Source organism: Nothobranchius furzeri, chromosome 1 (genome assembly GCF_043380555.1).
Source record: "Nothobranchius furzeri strain GRZ-AD chromosome 1, NfurGRZ-RIMD1, whole genome shotgun sequence".
NCBI lineage: Eukaryota > Metazoa > Chordata > Actinopteri > Cyprinodontiformes > Nothobranchiidae > Nothobranchius > Nothobranchius furzeri.
Genome location: NC_091741.1, coordinates 43,388,372 through 43,414,102, shown reverse-complemented (window position 1 = coordinate 43,414,102; position 25,731 = coordinate 43,388,372). Strand labels below are relative to the sequence as shown.

Here is a 25,731-nt window from a genome sequence, read left to right as displayed (position 1 = left end):
ATAATAAAGTCATCAAAGAGTTGTTGTATATTACAATGGCTGTTGGCAGGAAGGATCTCCAGTAGCGGTCAGTGTTGCAGCGAAACTGAAGAAGCCTCTGACTGAAGACACTCTTCCGTTGTCGGACAGTCTTGTGAAGAGAATGCTCAGGGTTGTCCATCATTTTCTTGATTCTCTGGAGAATCCTTCTTTGCATTATCTCCTTCAGTGGTTCCACAGTCGTCCCCAGAACAGAACCAGCCTTTGTTATTAGGCTGTTGAGCCTTTTCAGGTCCCTGCTTCTGATATTGACCAGCACCTGATTTATCATTGCCCATTATGATCGATGGAAGAGATGGTTTGAATTTCTGCTTTCTCTGTCTCAGTTTTGGTCCCGCTCTGCACCCATACTTCTTGCGTTTTAGCTCATTTGGTATTTGTGACTTAAGTTGAGGTATTATTTCAACCTTTCCTATGTTAATCAGCTGCTCCCTATTGTAAACCAGCTTGTTACCATGGTTACGCATCATAACAAATGCTCAAAAAGTGAAAAAATTGCAATAAAAATCCTCTAAGCTTACCAGCACCAGAAACAGAAAAGTTAAATGTCAAAAATATACCGTTTGTCTTGAGAAACTAGAAGAAAATTTCCAAAAAAAAAGGGCAAAGCTTACATATAGTCAACAGAGCTACTCCAACATGCAGCCACCCAGAGCAGCGCAGTTCCGGAAACAAATAAATAAATACTCCTGAAAAGTGTCCATGAGAATCATGGGCCTATTGGGAAGAAAATTACGATGTATTATTTATTCTTATAAAATATAGAAATATAGAAAATGAATTAGCATATTCAATAAAAAATACACAATAATATGACTGTCAAAACAGTAATCATTTTGTCATACCAATGTTTAAAAAATTTGCATTGATACCCTTTACAGAATAAAAAATATGAAGTCAGTAAGTGACATAAAAACTAAAATGCAATGGAATACCAAATTTCAAGAATACAAAATATTAAAACATGCATGCTTAATCCAAATTCAGAGAAAGTAGTCTAAACAAGCATGTGAAACGTACCTGCACTCGTGGTGAACTATACAGAACACATCTTTTCACAAATATAAAGACACAATAAGAAACTAATCGTTTAAAATCGAAGTTTAATGGTGTTTTTAATGTTCTGATGATTTTAAAAATAACAAGGGACTCCTCTTTTCCGGGGCTTCAGTTGCCCCCTGGTGGCCATTCTTGGCAGAAGAAGGTAAAGGCGTGGCTAATTCCTATTTGCAGCGGTTACCTGAAAGCAACAAAATAAAGGACGCTGCTGTGAGTCCGGACATATTTCGATGATTTTTTAAAAATTATTATTTTATTCTCAACCATTAGGATTAATTATGTATCTGTGTTTGTTGCAGGGCGGCGTCCTCAATCATCTACACCAAAGGTAGGTCCACTTTTTTTTTTTTACTCGTGTGCACCTGTTTACCACTCTGTCTGCGATGTTGGGTGAATGGTAGATCAATATGAAACCAAACAGCTTGTTGTTTCAGCATAATGCAGTTTTCGCGACTGATATTTAAAACGTAAATTAAAGTAGCTGCGTGGTGTGTGCCTCTAATCCAACATGTGTGTTCTTTCAAACGTCCTTTGTTTGCTTTGGGTGAGGATGACTTCATCTTTTTGTTTTGACAATATATGGAATTAGTATCGGCAATAATACATCGCCATTACTTTTAACTTTAGTTGTTTTGTTAGACTTTTAGACTCAGAACTAAACTTTGAAGGTGTTTTTCTTATGTAGTATAAATGTAGTAAAAACTGTAATTACACTCAAAGCCTGCATTTCCATTCTGGATTAACTGGTTAGTTGACTTGACTAAAGTTTGTAACCAGTTAAATATTTGAAGTTTTATGGGAGATAATCATGAGTCACTTTATTTTTATTTTGTTAGTGGGGATAAAAAAAAAAGGCCGTTTGGTTGATTTGAGTTATGGAAATGTGGCATTTGCATCGAGGGACAAGAGTACAATTAATATGATCTCATGTCAGGTGCTCGTAGGTTTACAAACGTTCAAACAGAATGTGACGAGTATCCATTACACCCATAAAAGCCAGTTAACGCGACTGCTTGATGCATATAAAAGCTCCAAACATGAAGGAAGTAAAAGATAACTCGTCATCCCCTTTTCATATCTGCTTTTCCTCTTCGTTTATAACGTGGACTTTCTCCCTGGCACAAGCGCCACCTGTGCAGGTCACATGATCTGCTATTTACACAACTTGTTTTATGAACGTTGGGAGTCAGGAAGAGGTAAAACAGAAGCACGCAAAGCTTTTTATCTGCTCATTAAAATGGAAACTGTGCGTGTTTATCTCAGAAAAACACAATGGTGGAACAAACGAGACGCCCAAATCCTGCGGTGACGCCCCAGGCTGGACCTGGAGGGGTGGACACCAGCGCCCTGTTGGACATGAACCGCAGGTACATTTCAGATCTTCTCTGCTTCTCTGGCAACAACACAAGGGATGGGTTGTGCCAATAACAATCAAAAGAGGCTTAACGTTTGGAGAACAACCCACATCTATGATGTGTTTTTATTCCAAAAAAGAAAACAGAAGCTAGTATATTAACTTCTGATCCTTTAGGATCAGGGACAGGGATTCAAGGGTCGTGGGTCGCCAGTTGGCCATCATTGGAGACAGGTTAGACCGGGAGTGGACTAGGACAAACCCAAACTGGCCACCGACTCCTCTACACCTGCTGAGACCTGTCCAGACCCTGACACGGACCATCTACCGGTACACTTATCGGTTGTAATCAGATTACTCTAATTGTATCTGTTGGCTGTAAGCTGTCGTGTCGTTACAGGGATGTTCACAGTCACATGTGGACATTTCGGGGCCTGTTTGCGGCTGTGAAGGCCTGGATTGTGAGCACCATGCCTGGCCAGGGAAACCCGACAGCTGAGGCCTTGACAGCCTGGGTAACTCTAGACATAAAACTAATAGAGCAGTGTTAGCTATTGTGGGTCTATAATAAACATCAGGCTGCGATTGGAAATCTGATTTTTGTGAACACTTGGTAAAATCTTCCTCCTGACTCGTTGGTGTTGCAGGGGTCCAGTTTCAAACCGGCGACCTGCCCTGGCTGGACCGCAGGAGCTCTTGTGGCTGTTGCGCTGTTGGCTGCAGCCAGCGTTTTCAGTGCACTCTGGGTGGAAGCGAAAGCCTAAAGAGGCGACGAGTGAGCCTTTGCTTCAGCTAATGAGTTAAAATTACTCCTGATTTGTGTTTCTGCTGTTTACTCTGACTTCTCTTTTTTTTTTTTTTTTACTATTCTAAGATGCGGTGTTGGAAGTTGGCACTGAAGGCAGTGAACAACTTCCTGGGTGAGGTAAACAAAAACAAGTAAGGATAAAAACATGCGAGGAGTGGCTTCGATCCGTTTTACAGAGGTTGCTCTGGTTTTTGTAGCAGAGGAAGTTGGTTCACAGTTGTATTATTGTCAAAAGGAAAAGTTTCTCGTGACTCGACTGTTGCTGGCCTGCAGTCCTTTTGTTGTTTCTTACTGGTTTAAGAGGCCAAGATTTTTACATACGACACGTAGCCTTGCTTGTGATAAAATGATGGGAGCTGGACTTTCTGTTGCCGATTTGGGAATGCTTTTTTCATGTGACGCAAATAAACTTTAGAATGACAGAATCCGACTCCCTGATTGGTTAAAAAAGATCTTTAAACACTGACAGCATCCATGTTTCAAAAAGATTTTTCAACAGTTCTCGAGTCCGGATTTCTCCGTGATCATTCCTCTGTCGCGACGACTTCTACGGGTGTGTACAGTTGAAAGGCCTTCCGGTTGCACTTTTTAAGCGTGGCGCCCAGCTGCCTCCCTGGCCCGACCTCGTAGGTCTTGGGGAAACTCTTCCCCTGCGTCCTCTCGTAGATCTCGTGCAGAGACTGCTCCCACTTCACGGGCAGCGTCACCTGCTTCACCAGCTGCGTGCGCACGTGGCTCGGATTCATGTAGCGTTTTCCGTCCACGTTGGAGTGCACTCTGATCTCGGGTTGGCGCACCTGGATCGACACGTTTAAATGTAAACAAGACACGAAACTGCAATAGTTGGGAAAAATAAACCGTTGTATGGGTGTAATATTAATTAACTCATTCACTGCCAGCCGTTTCCTGATCACTAAAGGCCTTCGCTGCCAGCGTTTCTCACCGTTTTTACTGTTTTTTGAAGAGTCACAGAACGTTGCGCGCTTGCATGATGTCGATGCCAAAACAACCAAAACAAAGAGGAGACTCACCTCTTACGTCAGGAAGAAGCCGCGTGTTTCGAGCGTTATCCGTTCTTTCATAATCCGTTGTCGAATTGTGATCGGCAGACGCTTTTCCGGTTCGCGCCTCACTTTTTTTTACAGGAACGGCCCAAAACGATCTCCAAACACATGGATGTGTTGCTTCCTGATCATGTGATCTGTGACGTATGCGGATGAAGATCGGCTTCAGGGCTGAGATGTTTGTTCTCTCAGCGCGGGGGCTCGTTCCGATGCTCAAACAGTAAAAAAATGCAAATGACGACTTTAGTCGTCAATGGCAGTGAACGGTTGGATCTAAAATGACGACTTTAGTCGTCAATGGCAGTGAATGAGTTAATACAAGAAAAAAGCTGATCTATGAGATGTCGGCTGACGGACCTCCACCTGTCTCAGCACCTCTCTTAGGGGCTCGGTGGCTAGCTCCATCAGCTCGGTGTGGAAAGCACCGCTAACAGGTAGAAGTTTGGTCCTCGTGAAATGTAAACGCCGTGCGTTCTCCTGGAGAAAGTCCAGAGCCTGAGAACACAACACGACTGTGATCAAAGCAACGTCACAGAAACACAAATAAAAATCTGTTGCTTTGAAGCTTTTTACGTAGTCCTGCCCCGTACCTGCTGATGCCCTGCAATGACCCGCCCATCGGGGAATAAATAGTTGGCCACGGAACAAACAGGCTCCCGGATCCCCAGACTCCTGCAGTGCTCTTTAGCCTGCAGACAGGCGTGTTTGTACTGAGCCTGAGGTTTACCGATGACTGACAGCATCCCGCTGGGAACCAGTTCAGATGCTTTCTGCATGGCCTCCGCACGCACCTTCACTGCATAAAGAGCTGGGACATCAGACATAAGCAGCTCGTTACAATGCTCTTCATAGCAGATGTTGAACCTTTAGTCCCCCAGCTATCACGATAAGAGACACATGTTTACCTTCTGAAAAGTTCATGGCACCAGAAAATACCAGAGCAGCAAATTCTCCAACGCTAAAGCCTGCAGCAGCAGCACAGCTCTCGATGGCCTGATGGGAAAAGTGGCAAATACAGCAGCAGTAAACAACATTACATAAATAATATAATCATTTGAAAATTTTACAAAAGGTTTTGGGGATTTTTTTTTCTGCAATATCTAAATGTTCAACCATACAGAAGCAAAAGTAGCTCTTGTTGGCTGAACGAGCAGAACAAGAAACAAATGTAACCTTCCCTGAAGAAAAATTAGTTTTTATCAACTTTTCGCATTTTAAATTGAAAAAGCAAAAATACTCTCTTACACTGGACTGCTTCTGGTAAAACATATGAGTCGTGTGACGAGGCTGAAGTTAGCTTCCGATTCCAGCTTCCGATTTGGGAAACGGCTAAAGGGCCAATACACCCAATTTTTCTCTACTCTGACCATCTTTAATCTGCGCTAGCTCAGAAACTACAACAGCCACACTGTTCAAACTGGTTCTAGATTATTCTACAATAATAGCAGATGGCATACAACCTTGGTTGGGATTTGTGAAACCTTTCCCTGATTTGTGAAACTTCAGCAAAGCATGATTTATGCGTTTTTTTCCGCATCTGGCCAACGATGGAACAGCTGTAGCTCAAGAAGTACAGCCCCTACACTATTCAAACCTGTTCTACATTATTCTACAATAATAGCAGATCAAATAAAACCCAGTGTGGGATTTGTGAAACCCTTCCCTGATTTGTGAAACTTCAACACAGATTGTATTTTTTCGGTGACATGTAGCACAGTTACACAACAGCCACAACTATGCAAAAATTACTTTGTTTGCGTGTCTTAATTAAAAACAAGCATAAATATTCAGCCTCAAACTTTTTTATTCTCCCACATTCCAGAGAACTTCAGATAATTGAACGTCTCTCCATTTCTGTTTTCAGTTTCATGAGAAGTTCTGATTTTTTGCTGCAAAAAAAAAAAAGAATTTTTCAGGTATTATATATTTCTCCATTCCCAAAGACACACAAAAAAATATTTTCCTTGCAGATATCTTTCAGTGACTCAGATTGTCTTACCTCTCATCCATCTCACCATGCTCATTCTTTTCCACTGCCTCAGTCCTGGTTTCAGAAAGGTGACACTCTGCTTTTCAGAGGTGTACGATACATTACAGTAATATGACGGAGTTCCTGTCTGAGCGCCGGCCCGGGAGAAAAGGACTACGCTGTTAGAACAATGGAGGAGCAGAGGAATTGTTTTGGAGGCGTATTTTCAAGATAGTCGGACTATCCGTGCTCGTTGACGTGCTATGGGGCATGCGCAGACCGATTTTTTAGGGCTTTGTTGAAGTTTCACAAATCAGGGAAATGTTTCACAAATCCCACACTGTGTTTTATTTGATCTGCTATTATTGTAGAATAATCTAGAACAGCTCTGAACAGTGTGGCTGTTGTAGTTTTTGAGCTACAGCTGTTCCATCGTTGGCCAGATGCTGAAAAAACGCATAAATCATGCTTTGTTGAAGTTTCACAAATCAGTGAAAAGTTTCACAAATCCAACACTGGGTTTTATTTGATTTGCTATTATAGTAGAATAATGTAGAACAGGTTTGAATAGTGTAGGGGCTGTACTTCTTGAGCTACAGCTGTTCCATCGTTGGCCAGATGCTGAAAAAACGCATAAATCATGCTTTGCTGAAGTTTCACAAACCATGGAAAGGTTTCACAAATCCCAAACAAGGTTGTATGCCATCTGCTATTATTGTAGAATAATCTAGAACCAGTTTGAACAGTGTGGCTGTTGTAGTTTCTGAGCTAGAGCAGATTGAAGATGGTCAGAGTAGAGAAAAATTGGGTGTATTGGCCCTTTAGCCGTTTACCCGAATCGGAAGCTAACTTCAGCCTCGTGGTCGTGTGCCACACACTCAGCTTTCATAGCAACATTAAAGTTTTTGAAGATAAAATTTAAAAAGCCCAATGTAGTAATCTAAACACCAATTTAGTTGTCTTGGAAATGATCTAAATGTGTTTTTGTTGGGATGCTGCCTCTGAAGTGTTTTGGAAATAAGTAAATGTGTGATAATAAAAAAAAAAATTGAGAACGGTATGTTAAAAATGGTAAATGTGTAATATAAAGGGTAAATGGCACATAAGTTAAATTTCGAGTTAAAATGTTGTTGATGAACGTATGAGTGACCTTTGGGTTTTCATGGTGCAGCCTCTCCACAGCAGCCAGGGAGGAGACAAACACCGCCGGCTGGCAGTGGACCGTCTTCCGCAGCTCCCCATCGGGACCCTCCAGGCACAGAGACAGGAGGTCGTAACCGAGGATCTTTTGGGCAGCTGCGAACATTTCTCTCACGTTGGGGTACTTTAGGAGTCCTCTGCACATGCCGGCAAACTGGCTCCCCTGCCCGGGGAAGAGGAGCACCGAGTAGCTGCTTGGGTCTTTCCTGGGTTTGCGCTCCGGGGTTGCTAATGGCTGGCTGCCAGGGGGAGAATCCGATGAGCTAGGCTGCTGGGTCGACAATCTTCGGCTTACAGAGACCAAAGACCTGACCTTCCCTCCGGAGGCTGCTGCCATGCTAACAGCCTTTGGTCCTAACATGAGCTAAAGGCTAGCGTTAGCTGCTGCTACCTAGCAAAGTACCGATTTAAGTAACAAAAACACAAACCGCCTGGGAAAACTGTTGAAGGACGAAAGTTGTTAACTTGTTGTCTTAAATGTTCTCCTCTCGGCATGACGACCCAATGGAGGCCGTTTATATTTTTCTTCTGGTCAAAGCCCAGTCGCTTCTCGCGCTGCAGCGCCACCCCTGGCCAGGGGATGCAATTGTTCAATAAAATGTTCCTGAAAATTTTTTTCTTTTCAATCAACATTTCACGAAAAGAAACAAAAAACACAGATAATCTATTTTTATATTATCAAGAAATCTTATTTTTATACTTCTAAAAATGTTAAGCCAACTTGTTTCCTTTTTATTCATCCATCCATCCATCCATTGTCTTTGCCCGCTTGTTCTTGCAGGGGGGCTGGTGCCTATCTCCAGCTGTCTCTGGGCATGCAGGCGGGGAACACCCTGGACAAAATTGCCAGTTCATTGCAGGGCAACACAGAAACACACACGAAAATCAACCAAGCACACACACACACACTCACATCTAAGGACAATTTAGAGATACCTAACAGTCATGTTTTTGGACTGTGGGGGGAAGCCGGAGCGGCGGGGAACCCACGCATGCACAGGGAGAACATGCAAACTCCATGCAGAAATACCCCAGATTGGGATTTGAACCCAGGACCTTCTTCCTGCAGTGCAACAGCGCTAACCACTGCACCACTGTGCAGCCCCTCCATGTCATTCAACTGAATAAAATTTCTAATGAAAATTAAAGTAGTAATAATATACATAAAGGAAATACAAAAAAATGATATAATCCACCATTAGATGTGGCTTTCTTTAATGGTTTTTAAATGGTTTTAATAAAATTAAACTGCATCTTAGCACACAATTCAAATATAAATATGATACAACGTTTTCTTGTTTAGAGCACATTGAATAGTTAATTAATTTTTAGTCCATTTGATTACAACCTTCTCTTGGGTTTCCCTCGCGAGTCGTCTGCAACCCCAGGAAACCTACCATGAATCATCTTTCAATTTCTTTAACTGTAGATGTATATTATAAATTTATCTTGAGTCATTCTGTTTCAGGTATTTAAAAATGCTGAAACACAATAAAACGCCTAACAGTCTGCTTCATCTGACATGTGGGCGGCCTCCATCCGCTCCTCCAGTTTCTCCATTTCATCTCCTCCTATCCTGTTGCTGCGATCGTGTCTTATTTTATATTTAGAGATGAACTCGGTGCTGGCCAGCGCTCCTTCCTTTTTGGGACAAATGTTTTGCGACAGAAGCCGACTTTCCAAACGCTCTGGAGAAGAAAAGCATAGTGACAATAATGTAACTGTCCTTTATTTGTGTGAACATGCAATCGACCTATAGAGGCTTCAAGCAGAACAAAGAGCTTGCTGCACCTGCAGGAGTGATGGGAGTCATCAGGCGGTTCAGCTGGACATTCCAGTGTCTCACATGCTGGGTGGCATTTCTCAGCCTCTCCTGCATCTCCTGTAAAACAGAATGTTTGTGTGTGACTTCCTTCTGTTTTATTTCTTGCTGCACACGGTCTTTTCATCACCTCCAGGTGCTGATGACTCCTCTGACGAGATGCTTGTAAATGCTGAAGCTCCAGAGAGGCTGAGTAAAGTGCTGATGGGGTGGATTCACTAGGTCTGCCGTTTGAGGCCTCCTGCCTCTGCAGAAACCCCTGCTGCTCCTGGAGGAGCCGAAACTGCCTCTTCTTCTCGTCCTCAGCCTCCAGCAACCTGAAGAATGGATTGAAGAGAAGGAGCGAGTTCAGATCCCGAAGAAGCATTCGTGGATATAAAAAAGATCATAATTAAAAATGGATGCCACCTCTCCAACTCCTGTCTGGCTCTCTCCTCCTCCATCCGAGCCTGGATCTCGATGTCAAGAGCAGCCTCCAGTTTCTCCTGCGTCAGCTCCAACTCCTGGATCCTTCTCTTTTGCTGCTCAGCCTTCTTTTCCTTCTTCTGCATCTCGGCCTGTAGGCTTTCTCTCATCTGGAACATAAACCCAGCAGCATAGTGGAATTAAGGACCCACTTTCCCAGGAATTTCCTAACCATTCCTCTAAACTGCAAATGTTAAGCTGGAATTTTTAGAAAGTCAACCCTCAGTAAGGTCTGTGTCCATGAGCTGTAATTTTGACATGCTTCAGAAGAACTAAACAAATGATCAGAAAATAAACGTTTTTTTTTACCACTTCAGCCTCTTTAAGTTGTCTCTCCAGCTCCATCTGCACCTCCTTCTGTTTCCTTCTCTCACTCTCCTCTGCCTCCCTTCTGCGAATTTCTAATTCCCGTGCATGCTGCAAAACACAGTTTGATCACTTGCTTTGAGAGACATTGTGATAAACTCCTCTCTTCATAATTTTTTACCTGGATGATGTTTTCGATCTCTAAATCCTGTTTGTCTTTCTCCATCCGGTCCACCTCCTGGATGTTGGAGTCGTCTGATTGGCTGCTCCGGCTACTCCGGCTACTCCGGCTGCGCTCACGGGTGCTATTTTCCCGCTGAACTCGTCTCTTTAACTTTAAATCATGATGAAGGAAGGATTTTCCTTCATGCTGAAGACGAAGGGCTCTTTGAACCGCTAGAGAGGGGAAGATAGAAATCAGTTTATTTATTTCGAGTTCAGCCTTATCATGCAGTAAACAGCTTTTATCATACTTATTTCATACTCATATACTATCGTTAAAAACATCTTGCAACCACAATTCGCTGCTCTGAAATTATATTAAATGTGGTTCATTCACCCATCGGCTCCTATCTTTCCTCTTTATCACGCTTCCTTTTTGCGAAACACGTCGACTGTCTTGCTTGAGATTTTGCACTTTCTTCATCAAACTTTCAGAGCAAACAGAAGCTGCTCTTATCCACGCACAACAACCTTCTCTCAGGTTTAAATCCTGCCATGCAGCAGCTGTGTGTCAATATATGGAAAAACTCAAATGTTGGCGTAATGGATGGAGGATCAGGAGGAAACTTAATTAAAGGTGCATGATGTAAGAATAAAATGAGAATTTTACAGTGAGAAAATCCCAAAAGAGTCTACTGTTTCAGTCATTTTGGAAGGAAGATTATGTTGAAACACATTTCATATTGAGCTGGCTGAGGGGGTTGTCAGTTTTTCTCCTTTCAAAACAAAGAAAGGAGGGACGTAACTACTGTTTACTATAAGTGAGTGGGGTTTTCGTGTCTCCTGCGAGCTAATACTGTAGCGCCAACAATTGTAATTTGACAACAGCCGGCAAAAAGCTCCAGAGTTGTGTTTGTTGTAACCAGATGTTACCACAGGATGTTATTTTTACATAATTTCTACATAATGTACCTTTAATAGAATAATAATGATTAAAGAGCAGGTCACCACCAAATCAGCTTTTTTTTCCTGATAAACTATATAAATGCATGTCTAATCGTGCTGCAGACACGTGTAGTCAATAGTTTTGCACTTTAGTGCATTTTAGTTAAAATTTTAATTTTCTGCCTAAAACTGTCAGTGTTGTGCAATTGTCAGGTAAAAACTCTACACTGCATTTGAATTTAAATCTGCCATCGCTATTGGCTAAGAGGTACCCTAGAACATTAGCTGGTACCATATGATGTCACAATGTCATTGTGAGCCTGTGTGTGTGTGTGTGTGTGTATTTGTTAGCGGCTCCGCCCTCTTGGTCTGCTAGGCAACAACATTTGTTGCATTTTTCAAACGGGAAGTGGGAGTGGAGTAATACTCTGGTAGGTGGTGACTTGCTCTTTAACTGAGTGCTGAGTGAGCAGGAAAGGCAGTTTTAGATTAAATCTTTTTTTGTAGAAATTCAAATTTAATGCTGGATATAAACAGAATGTTTTAATTTGTTTGTTTTTTGGGTTGTTTCTTGGTCACACCAAAGATTCAGGAACGAAGTGTGAGGAAAAAAAAGAAAAGACCAACATGGTGATAATAAAAAAAGTTTACAGAACAACTTTATTTATATCTCTGGTCACCAGAATGGACTCAGTAGTGTTTTAAATCAGCCTTTTAATGGTAAATTCAGCCTTTTTGAGGCAATCCTCTTCAGCCATTTTTATGCCTATTTCAAAGGTGCAGTTTTGTTTTTACCTCCTGACAGTTAGCTTGTTACTCTGAACGACTCATTTAAGAAAGTAAAACGCCATGTCTTACTCATTATTCACCTCACACTTGAATTTTACTCTAATAATGAGTAGTTGGTAATTTGAAAAGGTAGCTTGAGATATTTTTAGAGCCGACTACTTGCTTCTTAATTCACCGTTAGCATTGTTAGCTCAACATTAGCCTCTAGCCTTCTTTACCCGATATTTGAGTAAAAACATAAAGATGCCGTGGCTTCTTAGGGGTACAAGAAGAAAACGTTTGGGTTGCTCATTACTGGCTTAGATTCTTTAAACAACTCTGGAGCTTTGCTGGCTGTAGTTGAATTACAAATTTGGTGCTGCAGCCCTAACTTGCAGGAGACACGGTCGGTACAAGATCTGCTCGGGTGCAAGATCGGCTCGGGGTCCGTCGACTGCCGATGACGTCAAAGTAGTTGATTGGCTGCACATGAACCTTACGGAATTACGTAATCACGTTACGTTGTTATCACATTACGATGGTTCAGGCAAATCTTTCTGTTGAAAAGATGGACAACATTTACAAAGAAATTCATCATTACCTCTTTGAAAATACACTTTTAGCATAGAGCTGCATGTATATTAGGGCTGAACGATTAAATGCATGTGCAATTAAATTGCGAGGTGACAAAAGGAGATTTTCTAATCGCAAAGACTGCAATTTGGCAGCGAGTGGTTAGCGCAATGCTAATATACGTGGAAAACCCCATAGAAATGCTAATGCTAATATCACCGATTACATTATTACAAATTATGAATTAGAAACGTGCCAAATGATTACATTTGGAGTCTAATAGAAAGTAAAACTACCATCAATCAAATAAGTACAGACAGGTATTTTAGTAAAGCCGGAAAACTTAACTCCAGAGTTTTGGATAGCAGCTATATGAGCGTAACTGAACTACGCATGGACGTCAAACTCTAAACACAAAATACTTCAATAAACGGGACACACTTCTTTCCTGCAAATACAATTTCACAGGTGTTGCTAATACCTATGATCCTTCAAGGGATGTGCTCAAAGAGGAGTTCAACATTATGAATATAATATAGTGTAGTATATAGTATAGTGTATAATATAGTGTTTTTTTTACTCCTCCTTGAACCGTCACCTTATCGTGGTGGAGGAGTTTGAGTGCCCTAATGATCCTAGGAGCTATGTTGTCTGGGGCACTTAGTGCCCCTGGTAGGGTCTCCCATGACAAAATGGTCTTAGGTGAAGGGTGAGACAAAGAACGGTTCGAAGGATCTTTCATGGCGGTTAAAACGAAGAGTCGGAGAACCCGGCCCGGAGGGTTACCGGGGTCCCACCCTGGAGCCAGGCCTGGGGTTGGGGCCCGTGAGCGAGCGCCTGGTGGCCGGGCTTTCGCCCATGGGGCCCGGCCGGGCCCAGCCCGAACCGGATACATGGGCTCGTCCAACTGTGGACCCACCACCCGCAGGAGGAACATGAAGGGTCCGGTGCAATGCGAATCGGGTGGCAGATCAAGGCGGGAGCCTTGGCGGTCCAATCCCTGGACAAGAAAACTAGTTTTTGGGACATGGAACGTCACCTCGCTGGCGGGGAAGGAGCCGGAGCTTGTGGCAGAGGTTGAGCGGTACCGGCTAGATATAGTCGGACTCACCTTGACACATTGCATTGGCTCTGGAACCCGAGACCTGGAGAGGGGTTGGACACTCTACTTTGCTGGAGTTGCTCCGGGTGAGAGGCGGAGGGCTGGGGTTGGCTTTTTGTTAGCCCTGAGACTCTCTGCCTGTGTGTTGGGGTTTACCCCGGGGGACAAGAGGGTAGCTTCCTTGCGCCTTCGGGTCGGGGAACGGGTCCTGACTGTTGTTTGTGCTTATGGGCCAAATATCAGTTCAGAGTACCCACCCTTTTTGGAGTCCCTGGGACGAGTGCTAGATAGTGCTCCATCAGGGGACTCCATTGTCCTGCTGGGGGACTTCAATGCTCACGTGGGCAATGACAGCTTGACCTGGAGGGGTGTGATTGGGAGGAACGGCCCACCTAATCAGAATTCGAGCGGTGTTTTGTTATTGGACTTCTGTGCAAGACGCAGTTTGGCCATAACGAACACCATGTTCGAACATAAGGATGCCCACCGGTACACTTGGTACCAGGGCAGCCTAGGTCACAGGTCGATGATAGATTTTGTAGTCGTATTATCTGACCTGCGGCCGTATGTTTTGGACACCCGAGTGAAGAGAGGGGCGGAGCTGTCAACTGATCACCACCTGGTGGTGAGTTGGATCAGATGGCAAGGGAACATGCCGCGTAGACCTGGCAGACCCAAACGCATAGTGAGGGTCTGCTGGGAACGCCTGGCAGAAGAACCTGTCAAGACGGTCTTCAACTCCCACCTCCGGCAGAGCTTTGACCACGTCCCGAGAGCAGTGGGGGACATTGAGTCCGAGTGGGCCTTGTTCCACTCTGCGATTGTCGAGGCGGCTGTTGCTAGCTGTGGTCGTAAGGTGGCCGGTGCCAGTCGTGGTGGCAACCCCCGTACCCGCTGGTGGACACCGGAGGTTCGGGGAGCCGTCGGGCTGAAGAGGGGGTCCTACAGGGCGTGGCTGGTCTGTGGGTCTCCGGAGGCAGCAGACAGGTACCGGATAGCCAAGCGGGGTGCAGCAGTGGCAGTTGCCGAGGCAAAATCTCGGGCGTGGGAGGAGTTTGGTGAGGCCATGGAGAAAGACTATCGATCGGCTCCAAAGAGGTTCTGGCAAACTGTCCGGCACCTCAGGAGAGGAAGGCAGCAACTCGCTCACACTGTTTACAGTGGGGATGGGGAGCTGCTGACGTCAACTGAGGCTATAGTCGGACGGTGGAAGGAATAATTTGAGGAGCTCCTCAATCCCACCAATGCGCATTCCGAGGAGGAACCAGAGCTGGGAGGCCTGGGGACGGACTGTCCGATCTCGGGGGCAGAAGTTGCTGAGGTAGTCAAACAACTACACAGCGGCGGAGCCCCGGGGGCGGATGAGGTTCGTCCTGGGTATCTCAAGGCTATGGATGTTGTAGGGCTGTCATGGTTGACACGTCTCTACAACATTGCGTGGTCATCGGGGGCAGTTCCTAGGGAGTGGCAGACCGGGGTGGTGGTCCCCATCTTTAAGAAGGGTGACCTGAGGGTGTGTTCCAACTATAGGGGGATCACACTCCTCAGCCTCCCTGGAAAGGTCTACTCCAAGGTACTGGAGACGAGGGTCCGATCGATAGTTGAATCTCAGATAGAGGAGGAGCAATGTGGTTTTCGTCCTGGCCGTGGAACTGTGGACCAGCTCTATACCCTTGCAAGGGTGATGGAGGGGGCATGGGAGTTTGCCCAACCAGTCCACATGTGCTTTCTGGATTTGGAGAAGGCTTATGACCGTGTCCCCAGGGGCACCCTGTGGGGGACGCTCCAGGAGTATGGGGTGGGTGGCTTTCTGTTAAGGGCCATTCAGTCCCTTTACCAGAGGAGCGTGAGTTTGGTCCGCATAGCCGGTAGTAAGTCGGACCTGTTCCCAGTGAGGGTTGGACTCCGCCAGGGCTGCCCTTTGTCACCGGTTCTGTCCATCACTTTTATGGACAGAATTTCTAGACGCAGCCGTGGTGTGGAGTGTGTCAAGTTTGGTGGCAGGAGAATCTCGTCTCTGCTTTTTGCGGATGATGTGGTCCTCCTAGCTTCATCCAGCTCTGACCTTCAGCTCTTGCTGGGTAGGTTCGCGGCCGAATGTGAAGCGGCTGGGATGAGGATCAGCACCTCCAAATCTGAGACCATGGTTCTCGACCGGAAAAGGGTGGCTTGCCACCTCCGGGTCGGGGGAGAGGTCCTACCTCAAGTGGAGGAGTTTAAGTATCTCGGGGTCTTGTTCACGAGTGAGGGTAGGAGGGATCGGGAGATCGACAGGCGGATTGGATCGGCGTCTGCAGTGATGCGGACGCTGAGCCGATCTGTCGTGGGGAAGAGGGAGCTGAGCCAGAAAGCCAGGCTCTCGATTTACCGGTCGATCTACGTCCCAATCCTCACCTATGGTCATGAGCTTTGGGTAATGACCGAAAGAACGAGATCGCGGATACAAGCGGCCGAAATGAGTTTCCTCCGTAGGGTGGCCGGGCTCAGCCTTAGAGATAGGGTGAGGAGCTCGGACATTCGGGAGGGACTCGGAGTAGAACCGCTGCTCCTCCGGATCGAAAGGAGCCAGTTGAGGTGGTTTGGGCATCTGGTCAGGATGCCTCCTGGACGCCTCCCCGGGGAGGTGTTTCGGGCATGTCCTGCCGGCAGAAGGCCCCCGGGTCGACCCAGGACACGTTGGAGAGGTTACATCTCCAATCTGGTCCGGGAACGCCTTGGGGTCCTGCCGGAGGAGCTGGTGGACAAGGCCGGGGAGAGGACGGCCTGGAGCTCCCTAGTTGGGATGCTGCCCCCGCGACCCGGACCCGGATAAGCGGAGGAAGACGAAGACGAAGCCGAAGACGAAGTTTTTTTTACAAATACCATTATAAACACAAACGTACGTCTTAAGGAACATTTTAATAACGAAACTGCTAAATTCTTTCCAACAGTATAGATGTGTAGTGTATTTTGTCTGAGTGGGTTTGCCGTACTTTAACGTCATCGGCAGTCGAAGGACCCCGAGCCGATCTTGCACCCGAGCAGATCCTGTACCGACACCGGCAACCCCACACTCAGTGATGGTAAACAGTAGATACATCCCTCCTTCCTTTGTTTTGAAAGGAGAAAACTGACAACCCCCCAGCCAGCTGAGAATGAAACATGTTTCAGTTTAACCTTCCTTCCAACCTGAGTGAGACATTAGACTGTTTTGGGAAAAGATTATTTCCTTTCCGCCAAGTATAAAAATGCTAATTGTTTATTTAAAGTTAATCATAATCAAATCCAGCTTGAGTGTGTTCTGAACTACATTACATTATCTCAAAAATATGAATAATAATTTTGTGTTGGGCTGCATATTAGCAGTGCTACCTCACAGCAAGAAGGTTGCCTGTTGGAATCCCAGCTGTGATCTTTCTGTGTGGATTTAGTATGTTCTCATTCGTGGGCTACCTCCCACAGATCAGAGACATACATTTTAGGTTCATCTGAGATTGTCCCTAGGAGTGAGAGTGAAAGTGAATGGTTATGTGTCCCTATGATGGACTGGTGGCATGTCCAGAGTTTTTCCTCCACCTGCAGGAGAGACACACCAACTACAGCACACCCTACTATGGAAAAGCAAATAAGATGTGGCAAGGTGAAGTAACGAGAGCCCGGGCGGGATTCGATCCCCAGACTCCCGGGTGAGAGTTGCGCTAACCAGTCAGCCAAAGGGACATCACATTGGCCAAGTAGCCAGCGTGCATTATTAATCGGGACACTGACATTATGCTCACACTGCTACATCTTCCCCCCTCTTTCCACAAGCATGTCCTCGTGCTCCCGCGCAGGGTGCCACAGTCTTCACATCCATGGACCTACTTGACAGTACTACATGGATCCTGCCAACAACGCCAAATGTGGCAAGGTGGAGTAACGAGGGCCTGGGCGGGATTCGATCCCCAGACTCCGGGTGAGAGTCACACACGCTAACCAGTCAGCCAAAGGGACATCCCATTGGCCAAGTAGCCAGCGTGCATTATTAATCAGGACACTGTGACATTACAATTCAATTCAATTCAATTCAATAATACTTTATTAATCCCAGAGGGAAATTGATTGCTGTAGTAGCTCAGAATAATAATAATAATTAAGTCATCAAAGAGTTATTGTATATTACAATGGCTGTTGGCAGGAAGGATCTCCAGTAGCGGTCAGTGTTGCAGCGAAACTGAAGAAGCCTCTGACTGAAGACACTCTTCCGTTGTCGGACAGTCTTGTGAAGAGAATGCTCAGGGTTGTCCATAATTTTCTTGATTCTCTGGAGAATCCTTCTTTGCATTACCTCCTCCAGCGGTTCCGAAACTGCCAAAACTCTGGCTGAGTCCTTGAAAGGGCTTGGAGTTCCTCCATCTTGTTGGCCAGTGATCTCACATTGACCATCATGATCGATGGAAGAGATGGTTTGAATTTCCTCTTTCTCTGTCTCCGTTTTGCTCCCGCTCTGCACCCAAGCTTCTTGCGTTTTAGCTCATTTGGGATTTGTGGCTTCAGTTGAGGTATTATTTCAGCCTTTCCAATGTTAAAAGTGAAAAAGGCTAAAAAAATAGCAGTAAAAATCCTCCAAGCTTCACAGCACCAGAAACAGAAAAATAAAGTGTCCAAAAAAATACAGTCTTTCTTGAGAAACTAGAAGAAAGAAATGTCCAAGAAAAGGCAAAACTTACATATAGTCAACAGAGCTACTCCAACATGCAGCCACCCAGAGCAGCGCAGTTCCGGAAAAAAAATATGTGCTCACACTGCCACAAAGAAAATGAGTAAGAATGGTTGTAGTACTTTTTTTGTGTTGTTGTTCAGACAGCAACACTAGAGGAACTCGTTGAATCCTAATTGGCCTCGTTTCACGCTTTAAACTTGATAAATGTACTACTTTCCAAAACTAATGCCTGAAAAGGTTAATTTCTACAAAAACAAGGTAAAAAAATCAGAAACAAATCATGCTAAACCTGATACGATGATGCGTCAAGGAAACCAGGGAATATTTATTCTGGGAGTTTTGATAGATGTGCACTGATCACAACAGAGATCGGCCAAAACCAACCTTAACCCTAAACTCAAAACAAGAGATAACGATCCGGATATAACAGATGACAGCATCTTCAGTAAATTTGGCTCAATTTATTTTTATCTTTCTCGTCTAAAAAACTATAACAGGCAAATATTCAGATACATTCCACCTGAAAATATGTAAAATCCACTTTAAAGTGTTTAATGCTGACATTTGGCTTGTTTTGTTTTTATCTGCATTTAGATGCTCATCAAATGACTCTGAATTCGTAAAACTCAGGTCAATATGCTGATTTGCAAATACTTCACCATGTTTTAAGTTAAGGACGAGACAAAGATCACATCTTCTTTCCAGAAACGGGTTTAACGGCTGCAATATATAACTTGGAGGCTCTGAAACAAACAGAAGCTATTTCTTCCTCCTTGCAATAGTCTCAGGTTGGACAAAACAACTTTAAGAGAAACTCTCTGGTGCAGGAGTGGATGAACATCTGACTGCATGGACCATCATCACCAACATGACAGTTTTGTCACCTCAACAATTGACTACTGTAATTCACTCCTGTTTGGTTTACCACAAATGTTCCTCCATAATCTCCAATTGGTTCAGAACTCAGCTGCACACATCACTTCCAAAACCCAAATGTGTCACCAGATCAGCCCTGTCCTCCAGCAGCTCTACCGGCTTCCTGTCAAACAACGCATTGAATTCAAAATCCTTTCCACCTGTCTGACCTCATTCACACTGTCTCTCCCATCCAATCCTTCAGACCATCATCCTCCATCGACCTCTCTGCTCCAACTTTCTGTCTCAGCACTACGGGGAGCAGAGCTTTCAGCTGCTCTGCTCCTCGTCTCTGGAATTCTTTCCCTCAAGCCACCTGTAACTGTGACTTGCTCTCCACCTGTTAATCTAGACTCAAAACCCACCTATTTCAGACTGCCTACTGCTTGTGACACCTCTTCCAGCTGCAATGATTTTAATATCTAGTTTGTATTTTTAACCCTCTGGAGGCAGGCGTTTCAGATTTGCAACAGTTAAAACCTACCTATTCAATTCAGTTCAATTCAATTTTATTTATATAGCGCCAAATCACGAAAGAGTCGTCTCAAGGCATTTCACATAATAAACATTCCAATTCAGGTCAGTTCATTAAGCCAATCAGAAATAATGTTTCCTATATAAGGAACCCAGCAAATTGCATCAAGTCACTGACTGGTGTCAGTGACTTTACAACAATCCTCATACTAAGCAAGCATAAAGCGACAGTGGAGAGGAAAACTCCCTTTTAACAGGAAGAAACCTCCAGAGAATCCCGGCTCAGTATAAGCAGCCATCCTCCACGACTCACTGGGGATCGAGAAGACAGAGCGCGCGCGCACACACACACACACACACACACACACACACACACGCACACACGCACACACACAGCTGGAGGAGGACATAAACACATACACACACACACACCTAGCTGGAAGAGGACATAAACACACACACACACACCTAGCTGGAGGAGGACATAAACACATACACACACACACACCTAGCTGGAAGAGGACATAAACACACACACACACACACCTAGCTGGAAGAGGACATAAACACACACACACACACCTAGCTGGAGGAGGACATAAACACACACACACACACACCTAGCTGGAGGAGGACATAAACACACACACACACACACCTAGCTGGAGGAGGACATAAACACACACACACACACACACACACACACACACACACACACACACACACACACACACACACACACACACGCACACACGCACACACACACAGCTGGAGGAGGACATAAACACATACACACACACACCTAGCTGGAGGAGGACATAAACACACACACACACACACACACCTAGCTGGAGGAGGACATAAACACACACACACACACACACACACACACACACACACACACACACACACACACACACACACACACACACCCACACACCCACACACCTAGCTGGAGGAGGACATAAACACATACACACACACACCTAGCTGGAGGAGGACATAAACACACACACACACACACCTAGCTGGAGGAGGACATAAACACATACACACACACACCTAGCTGGAGGAGGACATAAACACATACACACACACACCTAGCTGGAGGAGGACATAAACACATACACACACACACCTAGCTGGAGGAGGACATAAACACACACACACACACACCCAGCTGGAGGAGGACATAAACACACACACACACACACACACACACACACACACACACACACACACACACACACACATACATACACACACACACACACACACACACACATACACACACACACACACACACACACACACATACACACACACACAGTTACCTGGTTACTCCACATCCGTATTTCATGAGCATTGTTTTACTCTGAAGTACCCCTGAAGGATTTAGTTTTTTGTCCTGTTACCAAAACTGAATTTGAGCCTGAGAGGGTTAAAGTTTCTATGTATTTTTTTGTTGTTTTTAAACTTAATTTCTTTGTTGTTTGTTTTAGTGCTGTAAAGTGTCCTTGTGTTTCTTGAAAGGCACTTACAAATAAAAAAGCATTATTATTATTATTATTATTATTATTATTATTATTATTATTATTATTATTATTATTATTATTGAACACCATTGAAACAAAGGAAACAGTGATTGACTTCCAGAGAAACACTCCTCCTCACTCACCAGTAAACATCCAGGGAGCAGACATTGAGGTGGTGGATACCTTACTTGGGTGATCATCTCAACAGCAAACTGAACTGGCCCAACAACACAGATGCTCTGTATAAGAAGGGGCAAAGCCGCCTCCACCTCCTGAGGAGGCCAAGGTCCTTCGGAGTTAATTCCTAGCTGCTAAAGTCCCTTTTTCACTCTGTTGTTGGGTCTGGTATTCACCCTGCTGGTGTCTACTGGGGTGCAGGCAGCTCTGATTGAGACAGAAAAAGACTGAACAAGCTAGTTAAGAAAGCTAGCTTGGTTCTGGGCTGCCCACTGGAGTCTGGTGAGGTTGAGGAAGTGTGTGACAGAAAGATGTGGGTGAAGCTGACCACTGTGGAAGCCGTGGACAGCTCTTTTAGTGGCAGATTGAGACACCCAAGACATAAAACAGAATTCTACTGCCATTATCATTTTACATGCTAACATCAGAGCTATGTATGCAATACCTGTGCTATACTCGGATGCACATGCACGTATTAGTGTATATGCTGCTTTAACGAGTGAATTTCCCCACTGTGGGATCAAGAAAGTCTATTCAATTGTATTCTGTCTAAGTGGGCTGTGTTCACACACACCTTGTGTCCACTCCACCTTCTGCTTCTGGTCAGACGCACTCATCTCATAGGTTTTGTTGTGCGTTTTCACACAGAACAAACAGCGCTTTCCTTCCCTGTCCGGAATGGGCTGAAACAGAGAGAGGAAGCGGTCCTGCTGAATCTCCACTCGTGTGAAATCCGTACTCTGGACGGGTCAAAAGATCTTTCCTCACTGACCTCTACGACACAGCTCTTATCCAGCTGGATTTCCCCTTTCTTGTCCTTTAGGTCCTCGCTAGCATAGTAAGCCATAGAGGAGGGCTTCAACACAAACCAGCGCTCGGTCCAGTTCCTCCGCACGTGCCCCTTCTTCCACATGTAACCCTGCCAAACCGGGAACAAGCTGAAGATTTAAAACCTCCCTGTGGAGGACAGAGATATTTCCAGAGAGGTTTCAGAAGGACCCACCCTCTTTAGGACGTTGTGATACATCTCCAGGAACACCTCGTTCAAAGCCAAGCTTAAAGCCTCAGTGCTGGTGACCCTCAGCAGTCGACCCGTTCTCATGTGCTCCAGAAAGCTCCATACTGACATTCCCTCCTCCAGCACAGTAGGATCCTGGGATATAAGGTCCTCCAATGGCTTTTCATCCCACTCCTGGCTCATTGCTGTGCAAAGTTTCTTCAGAAGATACTCTACCTAAAGAAATTATTAAAAAGTAGCACTAAAAGTGAGCAACACAAGTAAAACAGAGTATTTCTGTAACTTTCCAGGTGAGCATAGCTTAGCTGAATGCACTAATGAGGTTTATTTATATCTCCGCCTTACAGGAAACCCAGAGAGTCATGGAGGAAGTGCAGGAAGGAAGAGCCTCATTAGCTTTACTTTTCCTTCTAGCTTTGAAAAAAATGCAAACCCACCCACAGAAGCGGCTTTCATGTGCTGCAGCGTTGTGCCCAAACACCTAAAGAACATCTCTTTCAGTGCAAGCCTGAAAAGAACGTGCGTGTATGAACATCCACAGCACAATTTTAGATACATGCCGTTGATTAAACCTCCACCAGTCTACAAAATCAAACACTGCGTCTAAAAATGTGTCCTAAAAGAGTAGGTTAATCCAAGCTTTGGCTCAAATTAGCCATCGTCCCTAAAGGCAACGTTTCAGATCTGACTGTGAACAATCACAACAAACTTATGACAGCTGGAGATCATGGAGCCACAAACTCCTTAAAAACCCATCTTTTTCTTGTAAGAATAGCATCATTTTTTTAAATAAACCCAGATTAGGTATGAGTCAAGGAGCTAAATAAACTCCCTTCCAGGTTCCTGTTCTGTGGTTTACCTCCTCGGTGATCATCACCAGTGGATAGCGATCCTCTGACAGGAGGTTGAATAGACAAAACAGCTTGAAGCAGTCTCTCTCGGACAGCAGCGAGCCCTGCAGAGACTTGTTGAAGTTCTTCTTCATGGTCATCATCCAGCACAAGTCATCAAACTTCTCTTTATCAAACATCCCCTCCTTTACCTGGAAGCACATGCAGAAGTGTTCAGGTGAACTGAATCGAAATGTTGAAATGTGCACGCGCGCGCACACACACACACACACACACACACACACACACACACACACACACTCACACTTAAAGTGAAATGAACATCATCGATGGGCAAATTTATAACAAAACCTCTATTTTTCACTTTTGTTTCTGTGGTTAAACATTTCCAATAATGTTACACACGTTTCTATTCTATAGCATTATTACTAAAGATATTATAGATGTGTCAGATTATAGAGTGTTGAGTGTAAGATGGAGTTTTAGGGCAACTGAAAAGACAAGAATCTAAAATGAGACAAAGAAGTGTTGAGAAAATTAAAAATATTATTTGTAGAATATGGCCAAAATCCTATTTCAAGAATAGCTGAAGACAGAGAGAAGTGTGGGAATATTAAAATAAGTTTCTGATGTTTTGAGCAGCATGTATATGTTCGAGACTCTTATTTTGAAGGATTGGAGGAAGTACTTTGAGTTCTGCTATGGATGCTGCTGTGAAAGTAGCCAAACAAGGGTGAAACCTCATATTCAATTTCTTTTTAAAGTTAAAGGTGCAGTATGTAAGAATATAGTAAGAATTTTACAGTGAGAAAATCCAAAAAGAGTCTAATGTTTCAGTCATTTTGGAAGGAAGGTTTTACCGAAACATATTTCATATTCAGCTGACTGCGGGGGATTGTCAGTTTTTCTCCTTTCCAAACAAAGGAAGGAGGGACATAACTACTGTTTACTATCAGTGAGTGTGGGGGTGCCGTGTCTCCTGCGAGCTAATACTGCAGCACCAACAATTGCAATTTGAAAACGGGTGCCAAAAAGCTCCAGAGTTGTTTAAAGTGGTTGCAGTAACCAAATTTTACCACAGGACTTCATTTTTACTACATTTCTACATAATGCACCTTTAAACAAACCCAAAGCTCTGTGTTAGCTTAACTAAAAATAAACAAATTCAGTCGAGTTTACGATGGCATTCACTTCATTCAGCTGTTCTTGAAATTTAGACTTTTTCTCATAATAGTGCTCTTGAGTTTTCTGTGACTTTTAGACCTTAATCCAGGGTCCAGAGCTTCTTTTTTCCTCTCAGCGGCCCTAAAACGCCTCCATATGCAACTTCTAGAATATCATGAACACATTTAAGTCAGAACGTCACATTTCTGAAAGATTTTGCTCCAAAAGCTGTTTATGAGGCCTGTTGTAAACATTTTAGGCTGCTGTATTTACAAAGTATTTATGAATAACTGATCTACTTGTTGATTATGTCTTTTCTGCCATCATTTCCCATGAGCCTTAGAGAAAACAGGTCACCTTATTCAGGATGTATTTATTTAGGTAGGGCATGTATCCATGATTTGAAACCGGCCCATCGTCATCATCCTGGAAGTGCTCCTCCAGGGCCACAGGGTCGTGTGGGATGTTCAGCACTGTGTACAGGTTGTGAGAAAGCACCTGAGGACACACACACACACACACACACACACACACACACACACACACACACACACACACACACACACACACACACACACACACACACACACACACACACACACACACACACACACACAAGCATGCATGGAGGTCAGCACTTCCTGTGGTCTCTAACTTCAGCACACTCCCATGTTTCCTCACACATCCACCAACAAGCTCAGGCAGCTTGTCCTCTAAGCAAGTCAGAACAGCTGCTTCCCAGATTCCTCAGAGTAAAGGAGGCGTGTGAGGACTGGACAAGGGCAGCTAACACACTGAGCTGGAGACAGAGGCCTGACTGATGAGGTGGTATTTTGTTTTCTGGGTCAGGACAAAAGGGTTGGACTTTGATCTCGAGATAGCAGAATAAACGTTTTCACGACTTTGACATTTAGGACTAGTGCAAATGTTGCAGCGGTTTTGATGAGCTCGCCCATAAAGCAAGGGAGGGAAAGAAGAACAAAAAATGGGACAACACCTGAGAAACTGTTTGGCTCTGCTGGAAAATTTCTCCTGCTTACCTTCAACTGCGACTTGGACACTTTCCCGCACCTCTCCACGTCCAGCGAGGTGAAAGCGTACCAGATGGACTTGAGAAGTTCGGATTTTAGGTCCATTTTGGAGACCGCTTTGTGCGCAAAAAAAAAAGCTACATTTCCGAGCGGAGCGCAGCGGCTTTTACGCAGCTGGAGCGCAAACACGGAGCTGCGCTGGAACCCCGCCGGGGCGGAGAGTAGAGGCAGCACACACCTTTTTCCTCC

At 44.5% G+C, this 25,731-nt stretch overlaps 3 protein-coding genes across 4 annotated transcripts; 1 reads left to right on the top strand and 2 right to left on the bottom strand.

Moving 5' to 3' along the window:
* The first annotated feature begins 1,219 nt into the window (after positions 1-1,219).
* On the top strand, positions 1,220-3,685 carry bik (BCL2 interacting killer). 2 transcript variants are annotated; one of them, XM_054739757.2, is made up of 6 exons: positions 1,220-1,308; positions 1,398-1,426; positions 2,362-2,465; positions 2,630-2,782; positions 2,853-2,967; positions 3,100-3,685. In XM_054739757.2, exons 3-6 carry the CDS (start codon positions 2,371-2,373, stop codon positions 3,214-3,216), a joined length of 480 nt encoding a protein of 159 aa, XP_054595732.1. In that variant the 5' UTR covers positions 1,220-1,308; positions 1,398-1,426; positions 2,362-2,370; the 3' UTR covers positions 3,217-3,685. The 2 variants fall into 2 exon arrangements, with proteins under 2 accessions (XP_054595732.1, XP_070404504.1); XM_070548403.1 differs by having other exon boundaries at positions 1,292-1,308; positions 1,398-2,465.
* mcat (malonyl CoA:ACP acyltransferase (mitochondrial)) lies at positions 3,295-8,489 on the bottom strand. Its single transcript, XM_015960249.3, has 5 exons — positions 7,444-8,489; positions 5,230-5,317; positions 4,915-5,132; positions 4,682-4,819; positions 3,295-4,057 (listed from the first exon to the last, which is right to left on the bottom strand). The coding sequence occupies exons 1-5, from the start codon at positions 7,852-7,854 to the stop codon at positions 3,785-3,787; spliced, it is 1,128 nt and encodes a 375-aa protein (XP_015815735.3). The 5' UTR covers positions 7,855-8,489; the 3' UTR covers positions 3,295-3,784.
* A 187-nt stretch (positions 8,490-8,676) lies between these two features.
* Positions 8,677-25,726, bottom strand: def6c (DEF6 guanine nucleotide exchange factor c). Its single transcript, XM_015960272.3, has 12 exons — positions 25,492-25,726; positions 24,809-24,949; positions 23,296-23,478; positions 22,422-22,652; positions 22,191-22,337; positions 21,993-22,101; positions 10,268-10,482; positions 10,090-10,197; positions 9,724-9,890; positions 9,446-9,632; positions 9,285-9,375; positions 8,677-9,181 (listed from the first exon to the last, which is right to left on the bottom strand). The coding sequence occupies exons 1-12, from the start codon at positions 25,585-25,587 to the stop codon at positions 8,994-8,996; spliced, it is 1,863 nt and encodes a 620-aa protein (XP_015815758.1). The 5' UTR covers positions 25,588-25,726; the 3' UTR covers positions 8,677-8,993.
* Positions 25,727-25,731: the final 5 nt, after the last annotated feature.

Excerpts from the sequence above, each read along its gene's own strand:
- def6c (XM_015960272.3), bottom strand. The coding sequence starts at position 25,587 with ATGGACCTAAAATCCGAACTTCTCAAGTCCATCTGGTACGCTTTCACC. Across the intron at positions 22,338-22,421 it reads ATCACAACGTCCTAAAGAGG|GGTTACATGTGGAAGAAGGG; the intron begins GTGGGTCCTTCT and ends CCGGTTTGGCAG. Across the intron at positions 9,376-9,445 it reads GGAGTCATCAGCACCTGGAG|GAGATGCAGGAGAGGCTGAG; the intron begins GTGATGAAAAGA and ends TCTGTTTTACAG.
- mcat (XM_015960249.3), bottom strand. The coding sequence starts at position 7,854 with ATGTTAGGACCAAAGGCTGTTAGCATGGCAGCAGCCTCCGGAGGGAAG. Across the intron at positions 5,318-7,443 it reads TGCACCATGAAAACCCAAAG|GCCATCGAGAGCTGTGCTGC; the intron begins GTCACTCATACG and ends TTTTCCCATCAG. Across the intron at positions 4,820-4,914 it reads TCATTGCAGGGCATCAGCAG|GCTCTGGACTTTCTCCAGGA; the intron begins GTACGGGGCAGG and ends TTGTGTTCTCAG.
- bik (XM_054739757.2), top strand. The coding sequence starts at position 2,371 with ATGGTGGAACAAACGAGACGCCCAAATCCTGCGGTGACGCCCCAGGCT. Across the intron at positions 2,783-2,852 it reads CTGACACGGACCATCTACCG|GGATGTTCACAGTCACATGT; the intron begins GTACACTTATCG and ends GTGTCGTTACAG. Across the intron at positions 2,968-3,099 it reads CTGAGGCCTTGACAGCCTGG|GGGTCCAGTTTCAAACCGGC; the intron begins GTAACTCTAGAC and ends TTGGTGTTGCAG.